A 22,320-nucleotide genomic window follows, 5' to 3' on the forward strand; every position below is an offset into this window, starting at 1 on the left:
CATACCATGTTTGTCCTTCTGGGTTTGGGTTACTTCACTCAGGATGATATTTTCTAGTTCCATCCATTTGCCTGCACATTTCATGCTGTCGTTTTTCTCTGCTGAGTAGTACACTATTGTTTATATGTGCCACATTTTCTTTATCCATTCTTCAGTTGACAGGCATCTAGGTTGTTTCCAGGTGCTGGCTATTACAAATAATGCTGCTGTAAACATAGTTGAGTATGTATCTTTGTGGTATGATTGAGCATTCCTTGGGTATATGCCCAAGAGTGGTATGGCTGGGTCTTGGAACTCAAGATCCTTTTGCTTGAGCCTCCCAAGTGCTAGGATGGCTGTGCAGCCTAGCAGTGTGTCTTTACCATTAAAGTACAGTGCAGGGCCTGGAAGGGTGGTGCAGGCCCCAGTCCCAGCACTTAGAGGCAGAGGCAGGCAGATCTTTGTGATTTTAAGGCCAGCCTAGTCTACAGAGAGAGTTCCAGGCCAGCTAGGGCTACACAGTGAGACTCTGTCTCAAAAAGCAAAACTAAAACTCATTAAACCAAGGAGAGAAATAGGAAGTGAATATGATCAAAATACATGGAATTAAAATTTCAAAGTATTGATAAAATATATTTTAAAAATTACAAAGCAATGTAGCATAAATTATACATGTAACATATAAAAATTTGACAGCATTCTCTTTCTAAATATATTGAATTATTGAATAGGAAAGAAAAAAGCAGACAGAGCTGTAAACGCTCCTTCCTGCCTGTTTAAGGACTGAGCGTGGTTTCCCAGCCATCATGCTTGGGAGGACTCGATCTATCATGGAGCTGCTCATTACGTCCTCAGCGCTCATCATGGACATGCTGAGCTCCTGTACGACCCTCCTCCCATCAAGTTTTTCTAACTTGAGCTTTGTTTACTTAGTGTTTATTGTTTGCATCCTGTGAACAATACCAGAGAAAAACTATCCCAGGCATGGCGGCTCTCATCTTTAATCCTAAAACTGGAGATCTTTATGGCTTTGAGGTTGGCCTGGTTAACATAGCAAGTTCCAGTCCAGCCAAGGCTATGCAGATATAAGGCTATATTGTCTCAAAAGAGAAAACAAAAACCAACTGCAACAAAAAATGATTTGTGCAGAATGTGTTTATCACCTCCAGTTAACTGACACAGAAGTAGTGCTGTTAAAGACTTCTAACATGCAGAATGTATTTAGAAACCATAGGTTTTATACTAGGTTTCAAACTTGACATTGTCCTAAAATTGTTTAAGAGTGTAATGCTTTTTTTTTTTTTGGCAAGTTGAAAATCTAGTTACATAATGTTTCACATAAAAAGAAAGAAATAAAAACTAAGAGATGTTGGTAAGAGTGGAAATCTGTTTTCAGCTGAGAACTAGGAACAGTGATTTCCAGGGAACAGGAAGCTGTGCAGATGTTGGAATGAGGCGCAGAAGATTCACTTGCCTGGCCTGCACCAGGGTGTGGCCCATAGAGGGAGATAAATCTCGTAGATTTAGAATGAGCTCATGGGTTATAAAACAGAGGCAAGAGCATTATGGATTGGATTCCGAATTGAGCGTTCAGATTTTGCCTTTTAAATCACAGGTCTGGTTACATAGTCCAGGCATCCTCCTGCCTCAGCCTTCTGAGTGCTGGGCTTATAGGTGTCTGTCACCATGCTGGCCATCGTAACTACTTTTAATTACACAGCTCAGTGGCAGTAAATGCTGACGTAATTCGGTGTGTTACTTCCACCTGTTACACAGAGGAACTCTGTATCCCAAACAGTGACTCGTCACTGCTGCTCTGCCCTGGCAATCATATTTTCTACTTCTCTCTCTCTCTCTCTCTTTTTTTTTCAGTTTCAAAAATCAATTTCTTACATTTTATTGACAGACTCCATTCCCAAGCTGCTCACTTTATCTCGGAATCTACCTCTCCTTTATATAATTTTTGGTTACTCTGAGTACCTCATATAAGGGTCATAAGTATTTTGTCTTTGTGTGACTAGCTTATTTTACTAATACAATGCCCTCAAGATTTATCTGTGCCGTAGTCTATAAGAAATACAGCCTTTTAAAGGCTGTACAATAGTTTGGCTTTGCAGACTTCCACACCAAGTATTTTTTCCTTTTTATTGTATATAATTTATGTGTATATAATGTCCCATATATAGCACAGATGGGAACTTTATGTGTATTATTATATGTAATTCTTTTCATGATAGAAAATTTGTAATTTGTTCTTAATTTGCAGCTTTTTTCAAAGAACAAACCTCCAAAGGGCCTGTATGTTTATGGAGACGTCGGTAAGTGTTGAATAAATAAGTCCTGGGGGGCGGCCAGTAGCCTCTGAAGGTTTCACTCAGGGACAACAACTTCCATGTCCACCTCAGTCCCAAACCACAGGAGACCTGGCTGAGGAGTGTGACATGGGCCGGAGGGACAGGGACCTCAGCCTTCACCCTGGCTTCTCCGAGGCTGTGGCTGTAACTTAAGGCAGAGCCGGGTGTCATGTGAGAGTGAACGCTTTATTATGCATGAAGTGCAGTGAGACGGCCCGCAGGAAGTTGTCTGTGGCGGACTTCACAGCCAGGACCTCATGACTGTGCTGCTTGTCTCTGCGAACTCCTTTTTAAAATTAAGCACATGCTTTCTGACTTTCTAGTCTCCACACAGATTTCTACTGATGATCTAAGCCCATGGAGTAATGACCTGGTTATCATTATTATCTCCCCGCCCCACCCCAGCCCCCAAACAGGGTCTCTCTGTGTTCCCTGCGCTGGTCTCCATTTTGTGGACTCGCACCCTCCTGCCTCAGCAGCCCCTGCCCTGTAGTTTCCTCTGAAGCAGTTAGTAGATGCAGTTGGGGCGTTAGCCGCAGGACTTCCTTGATCTCCTAGTTCTGTCCATGGGGTGGCCTTGCCTGTCCTTAGCTCCTAGGCTGGTTGTGAGTTTTGAGATGATGTTTTTCACTCACAGCAGGTGCTCAGCAGTGTTCTGTGTCTGCGCAGGGCACTGCTCACAACCTCCTTCTGGCCAGCTCGTGTTCCTTGGGAGAGCATTGTACTTCCTGTACCTTCACTTTCATGTTCCGTCATTGCCAAAACCTGTTCCTTGTTGTTCCCGTTACCTTAACCACTTGCCCTTAAATGGAGAGGGTTAGTAGAGACTTCTGCAAAAGGCTTCAAAACAAGACTGGTAAAAGTTGCTCCCAGGGGCTCGAGAGATGGCCCAGGGGTTAAGCTCTTCCAGAGGACCCAGGTTCAATTCCCAGCACCCACATAGCAGCTCACAACTGTCTGTCCAGTTTCAGGGGGATCTGCCACCCTCACACAGATCTACATGCGGGCAAAACACCAATGCACATAAAATAAATAATTTTTTAAAAGTTGCTCCCATAGTCTAACTAACTCGAGATACAGTATGAATAATGTATCTGAGTCCTTGAAAAAAAAAAAAAAAACAGTTAGCCACAAATGAGGTGCAGACCTGCAGTCCCAACACTCAGGAGGAGTATGAGCTTGAGGCTAGCCTAGGCGATGTTGTAAGGCCTTGTCTCAAATAAAACAGAACAATGAGGAGAAAGGGAGAAAGAGATATTGGGGATGTTCGGTATAGGCTGGGTCCATGCTGTTGGTTAAAATACTTTTGTATCACACAGGGGAAGAGAGACAAACCTTGAACTAGGAAGTGAGATAACTTTTGGTGGCTAGAATCAGTTTAGAATACTCAGAAAAGGGGGGATAAGAAGTCAAGTTCTCATTTTGGGAGCTCTTGGCTAGAATAGTCTGAGAATGCCACCCCAGACTCTTATTCTTTACCACCCCATTCCCAGGAAAGCAGTTTCCTGGAAAGGAGGGTACCTGCTTCCTCGCACCCCTGCAAACCCCCCCGCCCCATGTCTCCACTGCCTCGTGCTCTGGGGCACTCACCATGTTGTACTCTTTATTCACAGGTGGGTTGAGATGAGGGACTTGGGTGGACCAACATTGTAGTCCAACCTTCAAGAGACTCTTTTCACTAATAGTGTTTAGCTCATCACAGTCAGGGGCTGAAAGCTTTGTGGTGATGTTTTGTGGCTTCACCCTTGGCATGTAGCTGGCCCTGTCACAAGCTCTTGACCAGAAGGCTACTGTTAGAGCAAAAACCCAGTTCTCACCTCAGAGAGAAGAAACCCAGTTCTCACCTCAGAGAGAAGAAGAGATCGTTTATTCTGGAGCTAATTGAGCAGCCGGGGCCTGAAACACAGATTCAGGGCCCCAGACACCACACTGCACTGTAGAAGTACTTACCCAGGTTCCAGTAGTCACAGAACAAAGGAAGCTGTAGATCAAATACAGTGGTGCGTCCACAGGTTACAGCCAAGCAAGACAACTGCTGTCGGTTTGAATAACACCTGACAACATGCTTAGGATTGGGATCAGTGGTCTGCTAATGCGTTCACAGTTTTGACAGTCACAGGATGTTAGGTCAGACACAGGTATGGGCAGTGGATGGCTTTCAGAGGGACTGAAAACAGCTGAGATCATTTGGTTTGGGTTTGTAACATTTAACTCTCCTTAATCTTGAAGTTGAGTCATTTGGCCTTGTAGACTCTTGAACACAGGCCCAGGGTTCCCTCCATCCCGCCTTCCCTTTTATCCTCAGGGTTAATGATTTATCTAGACATTCCAAGAGAGGGGAGTTGAGCCCTACTGTTCTTCCAGTCCCCACTCGCAGCAGTGTGGCCCGTTCTACACTTACACTGAGTTCTAGAAGTTAGCAGAGGTTAGAGTGCAGTCGTGGGCCTTGGGGGGGGGGAGACCCCACTTCCTGCTTTGTCTGCAGAGGAGAGCGGGGAGAAGGAACCCCCAGGGGTGGTCTCCAGTTACCCGACTTCCTAACTCAGGGCTTGGCTGTCAGACCGCAAAGCTTTGGGTTTTTCACGTTAATCCCTGGCAATACTCCTCTCTGGAGAAAACACCAGGTTTAATTTACGATTCTTACAGACTAAATCAACATTGTGAACTTGGTAGAATTTAGTGTCCAGCCCCTTCCACTTTTCCCCAAGGTCCTCTGACCTTGTTCTCCTCACCACTGGACAGATGTTTATGGAGCATCTGCCCGGTACCAAGCAGTGTGTTGCTTTTGGAGATGGAGTGAATGGACAGACCAGCCATTGCCCACTCAAAGTTTATTCCTAAGTCCAACCTCTCCTCATTTTCTTCAGCCTTCAGGTCCCTGGAGCACTGCTCTTCTTCGGGCCGTGAGTCTTCCTGCTCCAGGTCCCTCACAGAAAGGGAATCATCCGATAATCGAGCATTTCATGTCTGGATTATTTTACTTAGCAAAGTAGCTTCCAGATTCATCTATATTGTCCCACACATCAGAGTTTTCCCCCTAGTTTTCAGGGTCTTCCTATTTTCAGTATAGTTTAAAATAGACTTTATCAGCTATTAGTTTGAAGTGAGATAATTTGAAGACTGTCTCATGAATAAACTGAAAAATAGTTTTGCAAGGGCAAAAAAAATCCAGTCACACAAGAATTTTCCTCCTTTTAAAGGCTGAAGAGTGTTCCATCACATGAATGTAGCATAGGCCGTTATCCACTTATCTACCAGTGGGTGTTTGGAGTCCTTCTGTCTTCAGTTGTTGTGACTAATGCTCTATGAGCATTGATGTATAGATCTTGGTTTGCGTCCCCCGCTTTCCATTATTTTACATCCCCCCAAAGCGGGGTTGCTAGATGGCTCTGTTGTGTTTACTTTGGGCCGGCCACACTGTTGCCAGGCAGTGGAGTGTGCCCTTGTCCTGCCTGCCAGCAAGCGGAACCCAGGAGCTCCGTCTTCATTGTGCTGTTGTTCTGGGTTTTGAGATGGGGTCTTATTAAATCTGAGCCAGCCTCAAACTCAGTGTGTAGCTGAGACTGGCCTTGGCGTTCTGGGCTTGTAGGAGTGTGTGCCCCAGTGCCTCGTGGTTGAGTACCATTGTGCTCAGGGCCTTCCAAAGGCTCCTCAGACAACTGTCTGCAGCCAAGGATGAGATGGAATTGAAATCAGAGACTGAGATATCTACCAGAAAAATGCCCTTAGGGCAACTCACACAAACGACCGGCTGTGTGCAGACTCCAGCCCTTGCTTTGTGTTTCCTCTATATTGTTTAGTTGAGATAGGGGTTAGTGTTTTTTTTTTTGTTTGTTTTTGTTTTTTTCCTTCAGTATTTTCAGTGATTTAGCTTTTGGTTTATTGATTTCTTAATTTTATTATTTCCTTTCTTACATTTACTTTGGGTTTCATTTGCTGCCTTTTCTGATTTTGTAGAACAGGATAAGTTCCTATTGATTTTAAAGTGTTGCTTTTTAATATAAGCATTTGAAGTTATAAAATTACCTCTAAGAGTTACCTTGGCAGTGCTCTTCAAATGTTGATATGTCTTTGACTTTCCATTTTGTTTGAAGCAGGATAGAAAGACAAAATTATGAGGGTGTAGGAAGGGAAAGGAGTCACCCTGGAGTCTGATCAAAGTCTCTGCCAGTTGAGGATCAAGAGTTCCAATACTACCAGGTGGTGGCACACACACCTTTAATCCCAGCACTCTGGAGGCAGAGGCAGGTGGATCTCTGTGAGTTCGAGGACAGGCACACAAAGAAACCCTGTCTTGAAACAAACAAACAAACAAACAAAAGTTCCAACACAATTAACATTGGCTGTATAGACTGCCTACATAAAGACATTCCTTGCAATATAAGGACATCCGAATAAGAATGCTAAGATAGCAGAGAGCCATGTTTAAGGCCTGAACATCTGTATCCTTTAGTGTGATCCTGTCCACATCCTTTCTCCTGTTAATTTTAGTTCACAGTTAGCATCTCATGCAGTCCCTGTGATCTGAAGTGTTACTTTGTCTGCTGTATTCCTGGTGACTCCGTGATCTAATTTCAAATTCTTGGGCACCCTTTAAAGACAACTTGAAACTCCACCAAACCCTATATATGGCTATTATAAAGACAAGGAAACGAGGCTCTCCTCTGGGAAGCCAATGGCAGGTCTGGCCGTAGTCTCAGACCTGTCTCATGCTCTCTCCGAGTACCTCTTTCTTTCTTTTAATCCTTGTGTCTAATCTGTGTTTAAAATGAACTGCAGCTACTGCTTTATCCTGGTTCATCCTGAAAGTCCTTTCTGTGGCAAAGTCAAGGATCCTACTTTACCTAAGGGGAGGTCTAGAAAAAATTCAAGCTGCTGTGGGAGGTCGTGTGGGGCTGCATGGGTTACTTACCTACATGTTGATAAATTTCTAAATATCTGATTGATTTCTAGTTGATTTTTTTTTTTTTCAGAGCTGAGGACCAAACTAAGGGCCTTGCACTTGCTAGGAAAGTGTTCTACCACTGAGCTAAATCCCCAACCCCTCTAGTTGATTTTATTGCGGTCCCAGAAAATGATTTGTATGATTCAATTACTCTCCTTTCATATTTCAGAAGACTAATTATGATTTAGGGTTGAATGTTGTGGAATAGAATATTTGTTTAACTATGTAAAGATGTGTTGCTGTTTGGCATTGCCTCCCTAAGGCACCTAATTGGTCTAATAAAAAGCTGAATGAACAATAGCTAGGCAGAGGAGGGATAGGTGGGGCTGGCAGGCAGAGGGTAAAGAAGAGCTGGCCAGCCAGCTGGGGATCAGCCAGCCCAGCATGGAGGAAGCAGGAAAGAATGGACAGTATGTAGATGAGGTAAATGAGTCCCAGGGTAGCACATAGATGAATAGAAATGAGTTAATTTAAGTTAAAAAAAAGAAAAGCTAACTAAAAACAAGTCTAAGTTAAGGCTGAGCATTCATAATTAATAATAAGTCTCTGTGTCATGATTTGGAAATGGCTTGCACTGCACTGCTTGTTTACTTGGGTAATATTATATCTTTCTGGGGTCTTTGATGGAATTGAAGACTAGATATAGTTACAGTTTTCCTTAGTTATGATAGAAGGTGAATTAGGCACAAAACTTTGGACTCACCAAGATAGGATAAATAATGGAGTATTTTCTCTGAATTTGCCAAATACAAATGGCCAAATACAAATGGACTGGATACTGTAAATGTAACTCTTACTTGATAATTGTTCTTATTGTATATAGTTTTACTATGTTAAAGTTAAAACCTTTCCTTTTTATTTAGACAAAAAGGGGGAAATGTTGTGGAATAGAATATTTGTTTAACTATGTACAGCTGTGTTGCTGTTTGACCTAGCCTGCCTAAAGCACCTGTGGGTCTAATAAAAAGCTGAATGGCAATAGCTAGGCAGAGGAGGGATAGATGGGGCTGGCAGGCAGAGATAAAAGAAGAACTGGCCAGCCAGCCAAGGATCAGCCAGCCAGACCGGAGGAAGCAGGGAAGCAGGATGGGCAGTACATAGATGAGGTAAGTGAGTCTCAGGGCAGCACATAGATTAATAGCAATGGGTTAATTCAAATTAATAAAAGAAAAGCTAGTTAGAAACAAGTCTAAGTTAAGGCCAAGCATTCATAATTGATAATAAGTCCACGTGTTATGATTTGGGTACTGGTGGCCCAAGAAAGCCTGCTACAGTTGAATATTTCATGTGTATGTGAAAACAGTAACCACTTATTGCTGTATCTTCCCATTTGCTAAACTGCCTTGGAATTTTAGTAGTTGCATCATTTGATTTGGGGTGTGTGTGTGTGTGTGTGTGTGTGTGTGTGTGTGAGAGAGAGAGAGAGAGAGAGAGAGAGAGAGAGAGAGAGAGAGAGAGAGAGAGAGGGAGGGAGGAGAAGACTGGAGACAGGACCCTTACATGCAGCTTCGGCTTGCTGATGGCTGCTGGGGTATGGACTAAGTGTGGGTACCGCTGCAGTCCCGCAGGTACTAGGTTCCCGGGTGCTAGGTTTTCTGTAAGAGAGGAACACTGTGCTTTTCTGTGCTCAGGGGATTGACATTCAGCTGCTAGTGCAATTGGAGTGAGGAACACTTTCAAGTGTTGAAAACTGAATAATTTAATTCTAACGATTGATGATCAGAGTTTCTGAAGTAGGGCTCATTTTGAAAAGCACATTCTTAGCTCTAAATAGGACAAAGTATTATAACTGACCATTTTCCTCTGCATTTATTCCTTAACTTTTCACCTCTTTAAAAAATTATTTGTATCTGTTATTGTTGTGCGTGCCTGAGTGGGGGATGGGGTCACATTCCAGTCGGCAGGCTTACACGGCCCGCCCGCACTTCATCTGCTGAGCCCTCCTGCCAGCCGGTCACCTTCTCTCGATAGTCTTACTTTAATTTCTGAATTTCCCATAGTTCCTAATAGTTAGTAATGCCAATAGATTAATTTATTCCGGTGTCTTTTAGACGGTAAGGCGGAAGGACAGCCTAGAAATCATGCCAGGTTATGAGCATACCTCTCAATGTTGACTAAAAGCAGGGTTATGATGAAAAAGGGAACATCAACCTTTTAAAGCCAGTTCGGCAGGAAAAGTAAGTGCTTCCTCCACCCCAGCAGAGCAGCAGCCTCTGGCTTCCCAGCAAAGAGCTCTCAGTCTCATTATCTCAAAGCTAATGAACAATCATTAGTGTAATCAGCACACGCCGTTTAATGGTATTCTTAAATTTTTTTATTTTTATTTTTAAGGTACAGGGAAAACAATGGTGATGGACATGTTTTATGCTTATGTGGAAATGAAGAGGAAAAAACGGGTCCATTTTCATGGCTTCATGCTAGATGTGCACAGAAGTAAGTGACCCCACACAGCCAATGATTTTTCAGTGTGATAACTACAAAATCATGTTCCTTTTCAGTGATCGAACATATATAAGCTGTAGAAAAAATAAGACTTTTGCTTGAAGTAAGATTTTCTTTGGTATCTTTTGCTTTGTGGTGTAGGAAAACAAGAATGCATCTTGAGGTAGTTCTTAAGACCAGTTCAGTGCCAGGCAATTAGCGCATAGAGGCGACACCTGTTTTAGGAAGTTTTTGATTAGGTTCCTACTGCGTTACCTACCTTGTATGTGCTCAGTCTGTATTTGCAGGTAGATTGCGTAGCTCTCTTTAGAGGCCTTTTTTTGTTTTGTTTTAAATCTATCTATCTATTTATCTGAGGCAAGGTTTCTCTATGTAGCCCTGGCTGTCCTGGAACTTGGTCTGTAGACCAGTCTGGCCTTGAATCAGATATCTGCCTCCCTCTTCCTCACATAGTGCTGGGATTAAAGGCGTGTGCCACCACACCAGGTTTCTTGTTTATTTTTTGAGATGGCCTGATGTAATTCCTGATCCTTCTGCATCATCTCCCACTGGTGGGATTCACATGTTTTGCCTATCTCTCGGTGTTTGTTGATTATTTCATTTCCTGCATGGTGTGCCTGGCATCTGTCCCTCCCTAGAGCAGGAACATTGCTTCCCCACCCCCCCAACATTCAGTGTTTAGTGTAGATATTCTGAGTAAGCAGGAATTGTCTGGATGTTGTGGGCTGGCGACAAGAGAGCGTTCTGACTAGATAGGCGAGACAAGGTTTGCACTTCACAGGCTCATGCCCCCCCTCTCCTCTCATCACTTAAACCCAGGACCAATTCCAGTTTGCTTATGCATCTAGCTGCCTCTCGCTGTTGTCCTTAAAGTGATTCAACAACTGGATGGGTGACCTTGAGTTGCCCTGCAGTTTTACGACTGTAATAACTTGTTTGGAAGTGGAGAAACTGCAACACCTTTCAATAATCAAATTGTGATGACTGAACTCTGTTGCATGTGGACTTTAAATTTAATGTTTATGTCCAAGTTAAGTTTCATTCAGAGATTAAAAATATGCTCTAGTTCCTTAAAATGTTCTATTAATATAATATTTTGTCTGCTTCATTTTGTGTATCCAAGGAATACATCGCCTTAAACAGAGCTTGCCCAAGAGGAAGGCAGGATTCATGACTAAGTCATATGACCCCATCGCTCCCATAGCTGAAGAGATCAGCCAAGAAGCTTGTCTCCTGTGTTTTGATGAATTTCAGGTAAAGTGGGGATTTTCCTTTTTTGTTAGACTTAGATTTATTTTTATTATTTTAAATTATGTGTATGCATGTGCGTGTGCACACTCATGGGGCTGTGTATGTGAGTATGGGTATTCACCAAGGCCGGAGGCATTGGGTCCCCTGGAATTGTATTTACAGGTGGTTGGGAGCTGCCTGGGTTCAGGGAACAGGACTCAGTGTTCTACAAGAACACCAGGCACTCTGCACCTCTGGGCTGTTGCTCCAGCCCCAAGTGGAGATTTTTCGTAGCTATAGAATGGCATGGTGAATGAAGTGTGAGCATTTCAATTTTGCTCCTGGTATTTTCATTATTTTATGAATTGATTTCACATATTCTCTGTTATTACTTCAATTTCATGGTCTTGTTTAGAGTTTCACGAGCCATGGCCTACTCAGGATAACTTGGGCCCTGCTTCTGTGTGGCCCCTGAGGAAAGATTTCTGGGGCATAGCACTTTAAGATCTATTTTATTATTCACTGCTCTGTAAGTGTGTGTGTCTGTGTGCACATATGTGCATGTGCATGTGCATGTGGATGCTCCTGGAGGCCAGCAGAGGGCGACAGACTCCTGGAGTTGCAGTTAGAGGTAGTTGTGGTGCTGGGAGTTGAATGTGTGTCCTCTGCAAGAGCCAGACCTCTTAGCCACTCAGCCATCCCACCAGCCCTGGGTGTGTGTGTTTTAAGTGGTAGCAAGAGGAAGAAGAAGGAGGATGATGATGATGAGGAAGATGAGGAGGAGGAGAAAGAAGAAGGAGAAGAAGAAGAAAGAACAGAGAGTCTATGTGGTGTGGAAAGCCTGAAATACTAACTTACTGTAAGAGAAATTTGCCGACTTATAAGTTACAGTAAATGTCATGTGTTTCCCTTCTATAACAGATATTATACAGTTGTAAAATAGTGTGCCTACATGAGTTTATGTGCACCACATGTATGCAGTGGTCACCAAGGCCGGAGGACAGCAGATCCTCTGAAACTGGAGTCACAGGCAGTTGTGAGTAGCTCAGTACGAGTGATAAGAAATGAACCTGGGCCCTCTGTAATAATGTTAAACATTCCTAACCGCTGAACCATCTCTTCAGCCCCCTAAATCTTAGATTTCTTTATTTCTTTTTATTTTAGGGTATATGAGTAGTTTGCCTGCTTGTATGTCTGTGCACCATGTGTGTGCATTGCCCACAGGGGCCCAAAGAGGGCATCCTATCACCTGGAACTGGAGTCAGTCAGTGGTGAACTGCCATGTGGGTGCTGGGAATCCAACTGGCTGCTCTTGAAGAGCAGCTGGTGCTCTTGACCACTGAGCCATCTCCCCAACCCTGTATTTGTTTTTTATATAAATACGGCTATAGATTTCTGATGTTTTTGATTAACTAAGGACGGATCCTATGAAAGTATATATTCTAGGGTTCCCCCAAACCACAATGTTCCATTAATAATGAAGTCCTGACAGGCCTGGCTGTCTGAGTACTCTCCATTAAGTTCATATTTGAGAGGGTTGACTAATGGGAGGAAGGAATCAAGTATGAATGTCTACATTGGTAATGCTTAAACAAGCCCAGGCTCATCAGAGACACCAGCAACAAGGAGGGCTTTCCTGTTACATGTTGAGTGTCCTGGTTACTTTTCTGTTGCTGTGAAGAGAGGCCATGACCAAGGTAGCTTGTAGGAGAGAGTTTATTGGGGCTTGATTACAGTTTGGGAGGATTAACCCATGATCATCACGGCAGGGAGAATGGCATCAGGCAGGCATGATGTTGGAGCAGTAGCTGAGAGCTTACATGCTGAGACAACCTAGGACTTGGGTTTTTTAAAACCTAAAGCCCACCCCTAATGACACATTTTCTATAAGAAGGCCACTGATCCTAATCCTTCCTAAACAGTTCCACTAACTGGGGACCAAGTATTCAAATATCTGAGCCTATGGGGGCATTTTCACTCAAACACCACATTGAGTAAGAGAGGCTCTTAGAGAATCTTGCCTGCTAACACAAACAATAGAGGTGTGTGTCATCACTGGCCTCATCCGAACTTGGTTTGATAGTTATCCCAGTTGCCTGATTTCTTATCACAGGATCTTTTCTGTTCCACTGCTAATTAGACTATGCCTGTCTATAAGTAGCTAATCTACAAGCTTGTCAGCAACCTCGGACCTATGTCTCTTATGAATTTGATCTATCTGGGGAAACACTTGTATAGGAGACCCCTTAGATCAGAGTACTTCTTTGTCTCTATCTGTTCAGGCACTACTTACTTAGGTATTGATTTTTCCAAATGAAAGTCTTTCAAGTACATTTCATTTTTCATAAATTGAAACCTTTGATGGTTGAGGTCTTGCATCAAGGCATCTTTCCCATTGTCCCAGTCAGGATTTGAAGTTTCTCTTTAATAATACTCTCTCCTAAAAAGTTGCAGTTTTATACACATCTTGTTTGCAACCTTATTTATTTATCTATTTTGAGACAGGGTCACTGGGTAGCTTTGCCGGTTGCAACATAGGTCCGGCTGGCCTCAGACTCACAGAGATCCATCTGCATACTGGCCTGTTGAGTACTGAGATTAAAGGCGTGCATACCACAGCTGGCCATTTATTTATTTAAGATTTTATTTATTGTACTTTATCTGTATAGATATTTTGCCTGCATGTATGTCTATGTACCACATGCATGCTTGGTGCCCTCAGAGGCGAAGAGGGTATCAGATCCCCTGGAACTGGAGAGAAAGATCACTGTGAGCTATCTTGTGGGTGCTGGGAATCAAACCCAGGTCCTCTGGAAGAGCAGCCTGTGCTCACCACTGAGCCACCTCTCTAGCCTTCTTTTTTTTTTTTTTTTTTTTTCCGAATTTTTAAAGATTTATTTTATTTTAACTGTAGGAGTGCTTGTTTACCTGTTGCATGAATCTTCAAAGTTCTTATTAATAAAATCAAACCCGAGGCCAGTTATTGGGGTCAATGCTAGTAGATCAGAGAGACAGAACAAGCCACAGCTATCTCACCTGCCAATTCCTCAGCTGGTCCTGTTTCCTCAGACTGGAAGCTTCTGTGTCCTCATCCCAATGGCTCTCAGCTGAACTGCTGCTTAAAAGCCTGAAAGCTTAACCAGCCAAATGCTGAACCAGCCAAATGCTACTAGTTTCTGGTCCTCACGCCTTATATATCTTTCTGCTTTCTATCATCACTCCCTAGGATTAAAGGCTTGCTTCCTGGGATTAAAGGCATGAGTCACCATGCCTGGCTGTTTCCAATGTGGCCTTGAACTCACAGAGATCCAGATGGATTTCTGTCTCTGGAATGCTAGGATTAAAGGCGTGTGCTATCACTGCCTAACTAGTGGTTTTCTGTTCTCTGACCCCAGATAAGTTTATTAAGGTCCACAATATTTTGGGGAACACAATACCACCACATTTACCTGCATGTGGGTAAGGCCACTGCAAGTGTGCCTGGTGCTTGCAGAGGGCACCAGATGTCCGGGAACTGCAGTTATGCATGGTTGTGAGCTGCCATGTGGGTGCTGAGAACCAAACCCGGGTCCTCTGTGAGAGCAGCCAGTGCTCTTAGTTGCTCCACTGCCTCTCTGGCCACTGTCCACAGCTGTCAATATACCCATGCTCTCTTCTTGGCCTCACCGAACCTAATTCTTCTTCTTTTGTAATCTGCCTGCTCTGTCTTTGCTCTGATTTCTCACTGTGAACCCGACATCAAGCAGCAGCCAAGCCACAGGTGAATGCTGGGTTACGTTGACTCTTCCCCAGCAAATGAAAAGTCCACTGCTTTTGAATTCAGCCTCACTTAGAGTTTTCAGGACACGAGCAGATCGTACCGCACTCTTTGCCAGAACATCACACAAGTGGCCTCTAGCCTGTTTCCCAACAGAGTCCTTTTGTCCGAAACCTGAGCAGTCTTTGCCGTCCATGTTCTGGCGTTTCACTCTTTCCCACTCCCTCCAGAAGGTCTGTTAAGCTTTGCTTACAGCAAGCATTCCCGCTTACAGCATTCGCCATTGTGTGTCAGACGCCTCCTGAACAAAGTCAGCAGTTTAGAACCAAAGACAAAAACCTCAGCCACGTTTTCTCCTGTCAACATCCTGAATTATCTGGTCGTTTTTAATTGTTAATAGGTGAAAAATGCTATCTTATTATTTAACTTATATTATTTATACTTTAATATAATTTCTCTCCTTTGTTTACTTATTAAGTTAGTCAATCATGAACTGTTTGAGGTGTTGCCTATCTATCTATTGGGCTGTTCCATTCCATCTATTATGTATACTCATTAGTTTTTTCGTTCATTTTGGTGCTGGAGACTGGACCTAGGGCCTCTTGCACACTGGACAATCATCTACCACCAAACTGCATCTCAGCTCCTTATGCGTGCTCTATGATGCTGACTACTGTTTCCTGGGTGCTTTCTTTCTTTTTTTTTTTAATTTTAATTTAACTTTATTTTATGTGCATTTGTATAATGGTGTTGGATCCCCGGGGTCTGGAATTACAGACAGTTATGAGCTGCCATGCGGGTGCTGGGAATTGAACCATGGTCCTCTGGAAGAGCAGCCAGTGCTCTAAACCGCTGAGCCATCTCTGCAGCCCCTCCTGAGTGTTTTCTATGTGCCTGTATGTTTGTGTTGATTGTTTTGGTTTTGGTTTGCTTTGAGTCAAGGCCTCTCTATGTAGCCTTGATGGTCCTGGAGCTTGTTTTGTAGACAGGCTGGTCTTGAGACCATTTGCCTCTGCCTCCTGAATGCTGGGATTCAGATGCTCCATCATGTCTGGCCCCTATATTTTGTCTTTCTTTTAAACAAAATATTTATTTTAATTTTTAATTGTGTACATGTATGCACACAAGTGTGGGTGTTTGTGAACTCCAAGAAAGCATGGATCCCCTGGAGCTGGAGCTGGAGGCAGCTGGGAGCTACTTGACGTGGGTTCTGGGAACTGAGCTGGAAGAACCAGCATTGCTCTTGACTGCTAACTCCAGTGCCTTTGTTCTTAAACACCGTGCTGTGATCAACCTGTCCTTCCGTTTGCAACCAAAATTCTACACAACAGTGCATTACTGAGATGGAATTATAGGGGTGTATATACTATACATAGGTAATAACCCCAGTTAACATTTCTTGAGAGTTTAATATATGCCTTATTAAAGTTTTGCAACTAGGTATTGTTGCTGCTTTCATTATATTGGTGAGAAAATGGAGAGTCAGAGAGGTTATGTAACTTAGCTGTGGTTTAAATCTTGCGGCCTTTCTCTGGCTCAGAACAGCTCTGCCATGTATCTTTCTTAGTACACAGAGTCGTGTATTATGTGGTTAAATATCTGGCTGCAGAGGAAGGTGGGGTTTGGAGGTTTTTAACAGCAGAACCTAGACGTCATCGTTAAGCTTAGAACAATACTTGCTGAATTTACTAGAAAAGACTCTTCAGGTGCTTTAGTCTTAGTGATGGTATGTCTGCAACTTCACTTTTAAAATGGAATCATCTAATGAGTCCTGCTGTTTTGCTGTTTATTATTGACCTCTAGGGCGATGGTAATGAATATAACGCTTATTTTATAAGGAGACGAATGGGAATTATTGCTGCTTAAAAACAAGGGCATACACGTTCTGTCTGTGCTCTTGAGTTGAAGGGGCTTCTAAGCTTCTACTTTGGAAGCATTTAGCTCACATTTTGCAGAGTGCGCTCTCTCTTCGTCATCTCTGCCAAGCGTGACATCTCAGACACACTTCCTTGGTTGGGGGATGTGTCTGTATAAGGTTTTGGTTTTGATTTTTTTTTTTTGCTTGAATGTGTTTTAGTGGCTGAAATTAAAAAAAAAAACCTCATTCTTAAGGTTTTCTTTCAAGTCTTTATTGTATCATCTTTGAATATTTATGTTACCTGCTAAACCACTTGTGATTCTGAAAACAGAATACTGAGGGAGGACATGTCTTACAAATATAGTCTTTCAAAAGCATTTTGATAAGCAGAATGCTGTGTAAAATTCTCCTCCATAAACTATCAATATCACTCAACAGATACAGTTAGCCGTTTTTATAAAGCAGGAGCACTATTAAAAACTGCTAATAAAAAGTAGGTGCTTGTTTTTGTGCTAATACTAATTACTGATAATGCATGCTTATGTTTGTCAGTCATTGCATGGCAGCGTACCAATCAGCGGGTGACTGAGCCGCAAGCACTTACACATGTAAATGAATTACTTTTTTTTCCCTTTTTCCTTTAAGTGAGTCAGGATGGAAGGCAACTCTAGGTCATAAAAATCTCTTCTCTTTAATGCTAATGAATGTCTCCACTCTCTGCTCGCAGACTACCCTTATTGGTAATCTGTAGTCTTGTCTTTTGTTCCGGGTGGTAATGAAATGCTGGGTGCTGAGCACCCCAGCTCTCCAAGAATGTGGGGCCAATGGTCTTCTGTTCGCTTCTACTGTAAAATTACTGTTCCCCAGCAAAGCCGGGCAAGTGCGGGGCCGAGATCAAAGAGTATACATTGGCATCCAGCTGCACCGAGTGACTCCTGCTTTATTAATTAGTCATAGCTTCTCCAAGTTAATTTTCTCAGCTAGCACAAAAACATCCCATAATGTAAAAACAGCCAAGTGAAACTCGACCACAAGCCTTGGCTGTTTGTTGCCGTCCATTTCTGGGTGAAGCTTTTACACTGTATCAGCTGAATATTTCACTCAGGGCACAAAAGCTGTTTTTCATTTTTTATTCCAAAAACCATTATGAACATAGTCGGAGAATTGCCTTCATTTTTTAATAGCGAGTGACATTTCATCGATTTTCTTTTTAAAGGGAATGTGTGGAGAGGCTGGGGCTGGCTTTAAAATCTAGTTTAAAAGTGCAGTTGCTACTGAATTTTGCAAGCTCGTTCTAGCCGCTCATCAGAAATGCCACTGGTGTTTAAGCATTTGAAAAGGACCTTCTCTATGAATGTTTCTGTGGAAGCAAAATTTGTCCATAGTCCTGAGCTACAGCTGAACGCCACCAGCAACACGTCTCTTTTCCTCTTCAGTGAACGCTTGAAGTTCCTTGGGTCTTTTTTAACAGAAGGCATTTTCAGTGGTTTCTCCTAGTTAAGTTTGGAAGTCATTGCTTGGGATGGAAAGACTCACCCTCCCCTGTCCCTCGTGGTTTTGTCGTTCAGGTGGGAAGGAAATCCTTCACTGTCTCAGTAAGATCCTGGCCGTAAAGAGAGAAATGACCGAGACCTCTGCAACTCAGTTTTGCCTGGCTGTGTTATAATGGGTCAGTTGGTAACTTGGAGTTTCTTGATCAGATAGAAAGATCTCTGTGAGTTTTTGTACTCTCTAAGGGAGGGGAAAATAATAATGTGACGAGTTAGGAAGCACATGTAAGGCGCATTTTCCAGAGAGTCTTTGAATGTGCTGGTAAAGGGGGTCGAAGCCCTTTTCTACCGGGCCGTCTAAGAACCCCCGCTGGCTCTCCATCCACAGCTGCAGTGGGCAGTGCGTCTTCATCCGGCCTTTGGGTTGTGTGTGGAGTTTCCCTCTCTCGACTGCTGATTTCTTTGTGAACTGTAAAAGCCTCTTTAAAAAAAGTTGCCATTAAGTGGACTTTTTGATTATGATTTGAACAAGAAACAATTTTGAATAATTTCAACAAGAAATAAGAGATGAGTAGCTGTGTTCCCCGTTGCCTGGCGTGGTTTTCCCTGCACTAAGCCGTGTTTCAGCTGCACGATGCATTTCTGGTTTGTCAGAGGTTATGGTTTTAAGGCACTGCACTAACCCTCCTTGGGAGGGGTAGATTTATTATTATTATTATTTTTTTTTTTTAAGCAGGAATATTTGTGTTTGCAAGGTTAGCAGAGGCTGGCGTGCTGGAAGTGACTGCAGCGCCTTTGGATTATTCATGGACAGTAATAGAAAGCACTTAAAAAGAACAATGAAATTGCTTATTTCTGTGATGGGCCATCTGTTGAATTGTTTTGTGCAACAATTGCACAATAGTATCTATGTCATATCATTCTATTTTCAACAGCAGCTGATTATGTCTCACTGGCTACTTGTCCTTATTTCTAAAGTCCCATGACCATTAAAAGTCACCTTTCCAGGGACCTTTGCCAGAAAGGTATTAGGAATTGCAAATAGCCCGTGTATTTTAATGTGGTTCTTGCTCCCCCACGTGTGTGTGTGTGTGTGTGTGTGTGTGTGTGTGTGTGTGTGTGTGTGTTGCGGGGGAGTAGAGGGTGGCATGCTCTAATTAATTGGATTTCCTAAATGTTTAGGTCAGGTTTCTATGCTTTCCACATGCAGTTGATAAAGACGTTAGCGTAGAACCATTTGATAATTTGGATTGAAATGATTGATCTGCGCGGAGGAGGAGGGTGTGTAGAAGACTGTTCGGTGGCCTTTCATGCTTTTAATTATCTACTCTTTCCTTCCTGACGATAATTAGAATTTTCCTCCTGGAATTCACTCCCATCTTAAAAAAAGAGCCATTAGCAGAAGTAAAATTAAAATAAAACAAATGTGTTGTTGTCCACAGGTCACTGACATCGCCGACGCCATGATTCTGAAACAGCTTTTTGAAAATCTGTTCAAAAATGGGGTCGTCGTTGTGGCAACATCCAACAGACCACCGGAAGGTAAAACAAACAAGTGCCCTCCCCACCCAATCAGAGGGGGGCTTACAGAGCCCCCCAAACCCCGCGTCTCTGGAGGAATAGTCTTGTGTGTGTGAGTCTGATGACTTCACACACACACACACACACACACCCGATATTGTAACAGGCTTAATCTGAAGAATCAGTCTGAGTTTGTATTTAAGAACGATTTCTGCTTTTCAGCAAGCTGGGCCCAGGTGCTCCCCATGGTGGCTGTGGTCCCCCAACACGGCCAGGATTTGTACCTAGAAAAGTGCAAGTGTTTCTAGCTGCTTTTTATGCCATACAAGAAAGCTCAATGAAATGAAAAACTCTTAATTAAATTTTAGAAAAAGATGAAGCTCACTTTCATGAGTAGGTTTTTTTTTTTTTTACTACTTCACTTAATTTATCATTTCTAAAAAGGCACTTGTGGCTTATTAGGAAAGTATTTAAGAATTAAAATACAAGTAGTAGTTAGATAAAAGTAACACATTTAAAATCCTGTAATTTTTTTTTTTTTTTTAACTCATCATGTGGTCAGTTAAAGGTGAGGAATCCAAAATAATGTTTCCCAGGGGACTGTCAAGGCCTTGCTCAGAGGGCCTGGCCTCACCTCCCTGACTGCAGCCCGGCCCTCTCACCCCCTGGAGCTTCCTTTGCCTCTGTACTTTGTTACATGGCTCTTGACTTATTTATCGTCTTTTTGGTTCATTGTCTGCCCTCTTTCAGAATGCCCAGCTTTCTGAGGGCTCGGATCATCTTTCCTCCCGGGATGTGGGTGGGCTCTATGCACTTTCAGAGAGCCTAGCACACAGATGGATCTCAGCATGAGGCCTCAGGTGAATGTGGAATGTATGTATTTCTGTGAGGACCTCCGGATGCAGTGGAGAGAGATTGTGTGGATGAGCTTTCGAGACTGGGAGTGAGGACTGAGAAGGCTGTCACAGCAGTGCTTAGGAGAGGAGACAGGGTAGCAGGGGGTCAGACGCTGTTTGCATCATAAGCAGTGTCCACAGGGCTTGGGGATGGAGAAACAGAGACCGGGCAAGCAGTCTGCCCTGAGCCCTCCCCCCATCCTTCAAGAGCTTTTTAAAAAATGAAATTACTGGCTGGGCATGGTAGTGTAGGCCTTTAATCCCAGCATTTAAGAGGCAGAGGCTGGTGGATCTCTAAGAGTTCAAGCCAGCCTGGTCTACTGACTGAGTTCCAGGCTATCCAAGGCAACCTAGTGAGACCTTGTCTAAAAAAACAAAAAACAAAACAAAAAAAAAAAAAAAAAAAAAGAAAAGAAAAGGAAAAATGTGGGAGGTGTTGGGAGTTGTGGTTTGAATGAGAACAGCTTATATATTTGAATGTTTAGGTCTCAGTTGGTGAACAGTTGGGAAGGATTGGAAGGCGTAGTCTTGTTGGAGGAGGTGTGTCACTGGGGGTGGAATCTGAGGTTTCAAAAGGCCGCAGCAGACCCAGAGTCTCTCTCTTCCTGCTGCCTGTGGATCAGGATGTAGAACTCTCAGCTACTGCTCCAGCACCATGTCTGCCTGCTGCCGCCACACTTCTTGCCATGATGATGATGGACTAAGTCTCCGAAACTGTCATGCAACCCTCAATGAAATGTTTTCCTTCATAAGAGCTGCCTTGGCCATGGTGTCTCTTCACAGCAATAGAACCCTGGCTAAGACAAGAGTAATGGAGGAAGACACGTGATGTGGACTTTGGCCCCACACATACATGTGCTCTGGTGCATACTCACCCCCCACACATGCGGGTGCAGGAAATACTACACACACACACACACACACACACACGCACGCACGCACGCACGCACGCACGCACGCACGCACGCGCACACATGTATAAATACCCGATCAGCTAAGTGAAAACGGGGTTTGCCTCTGCAGGATTATCTCTGCACAATGACAAAGGTGTGCTCATAAGTAGGGATGGGCTAGAACAGTCTGGGAGGTTCCATAACAAAGACTGGCGAAGGAAAAGCAGTGCTTGGCTGTGCAGCAGTTCCGGTATGGTAAAGCGAGGCAGGCAGTCACAGGGAGAGGCCGAGGGACGCTTTGGAGCACAGATGTTGTAGGCATGAACAAGCCCCAGACTGTCAGAGAGTGTGCAGAGACTGAGCTGGAGCTAGCTTTGGAGGAGACCCAAAGGTCACGATGCAGAGTTGCAGCAGTGGACACTGGTCAGCTGACCGCCTCTCCCACAAGCTCTAGAGTATCTCCCACTAGCAGGGTGGACGGAAGCCATCTTCACAGGTGCATTTTTTTATATATATTTTTTATTTTGGTTTTTCAGGGTGGGTTTCTCTGTATAGCCCTGGCTGTCCTGGAACTTGCTCTATAGAATGAGCAGGCCTCGAACTCAGGTATCTGCCTGCCTCTGCCTCCCAAGCACTGGAATTAAAGGTGTGCACCACCACCACCACCTGGTTCCAGGCTGGCTTTTAACGTGTGGTCCTTCCCCTTCTGCTTCCTGAGTGCTGGGATCAAAGAGCTTAATATTTTAATGTAAAGACACGGTGGTTTACACATGGAATCCTATCACCCAGGAGGCTGGGTGCAAGTTAAAGGCCAGCCTGGGCTACAGAGTAAGCAGCTAGCCTGATCTACAGGGGAGATGCTATCTCAACAAAACAACAACCAAACATTCCCAAACCACCAAAATTAAAAAATCTGATGCAAAGAGCATGACACATATGTGAGTGTGGATATATT

General features: G+C 43.5%; 1 protein-coding gene across 3 annotated transcripts in view; it reads left to right on the forward strand.

The window, feature by feature from the left end:
- The window catches only part of Afg1l (AFG1 like ATPase), a 167,913-nt gene that overhangs the window by 37,518 nt on the left and 108,075 nt on the right, over positions 1-22,320 (forward strand). For 2 of the 3 annotated variants that reach the window (XM_037200459.1, XM_028890259.2), the window contains exons 3-6: positions 2,246-2,297; positions 9,610-9,711; positions 10,844-10,974; positions 19,498-19,597. In XM_037200459.1, coding sequence (XP_037056354.1) covers positions 2,246-2,297; positions 9,610-9,711; positions 10,844-10,974; positions 19,498-19,597 — 385 coding nt within the window. The remainder of the gene's footprint in view (positions 1-2,245; positions 2,298-9,609; positions 9,712-10,843; positions 10,975-19,497; positions 19,598-22,320) is intronic. The other variant, XM_028890260.1, reaches the window with a different exon arrangement.

The sequence above is a fragment of the Peromyscus leucopus genome, chromosome 8a, assembly GCF_004664715.2.
Source record: "Peromyscus leucopus breed LL Stock chromosome 8a, UCI_PerLeu_2.1, whole genome shotgun sequence".
Classification (NCBI taxonomy): Eukaryota; Metazoa; Chordata; class Mammalia; order Rodentia; family Cricetidae; genus Peromyscus; species Peromyscus leucopus.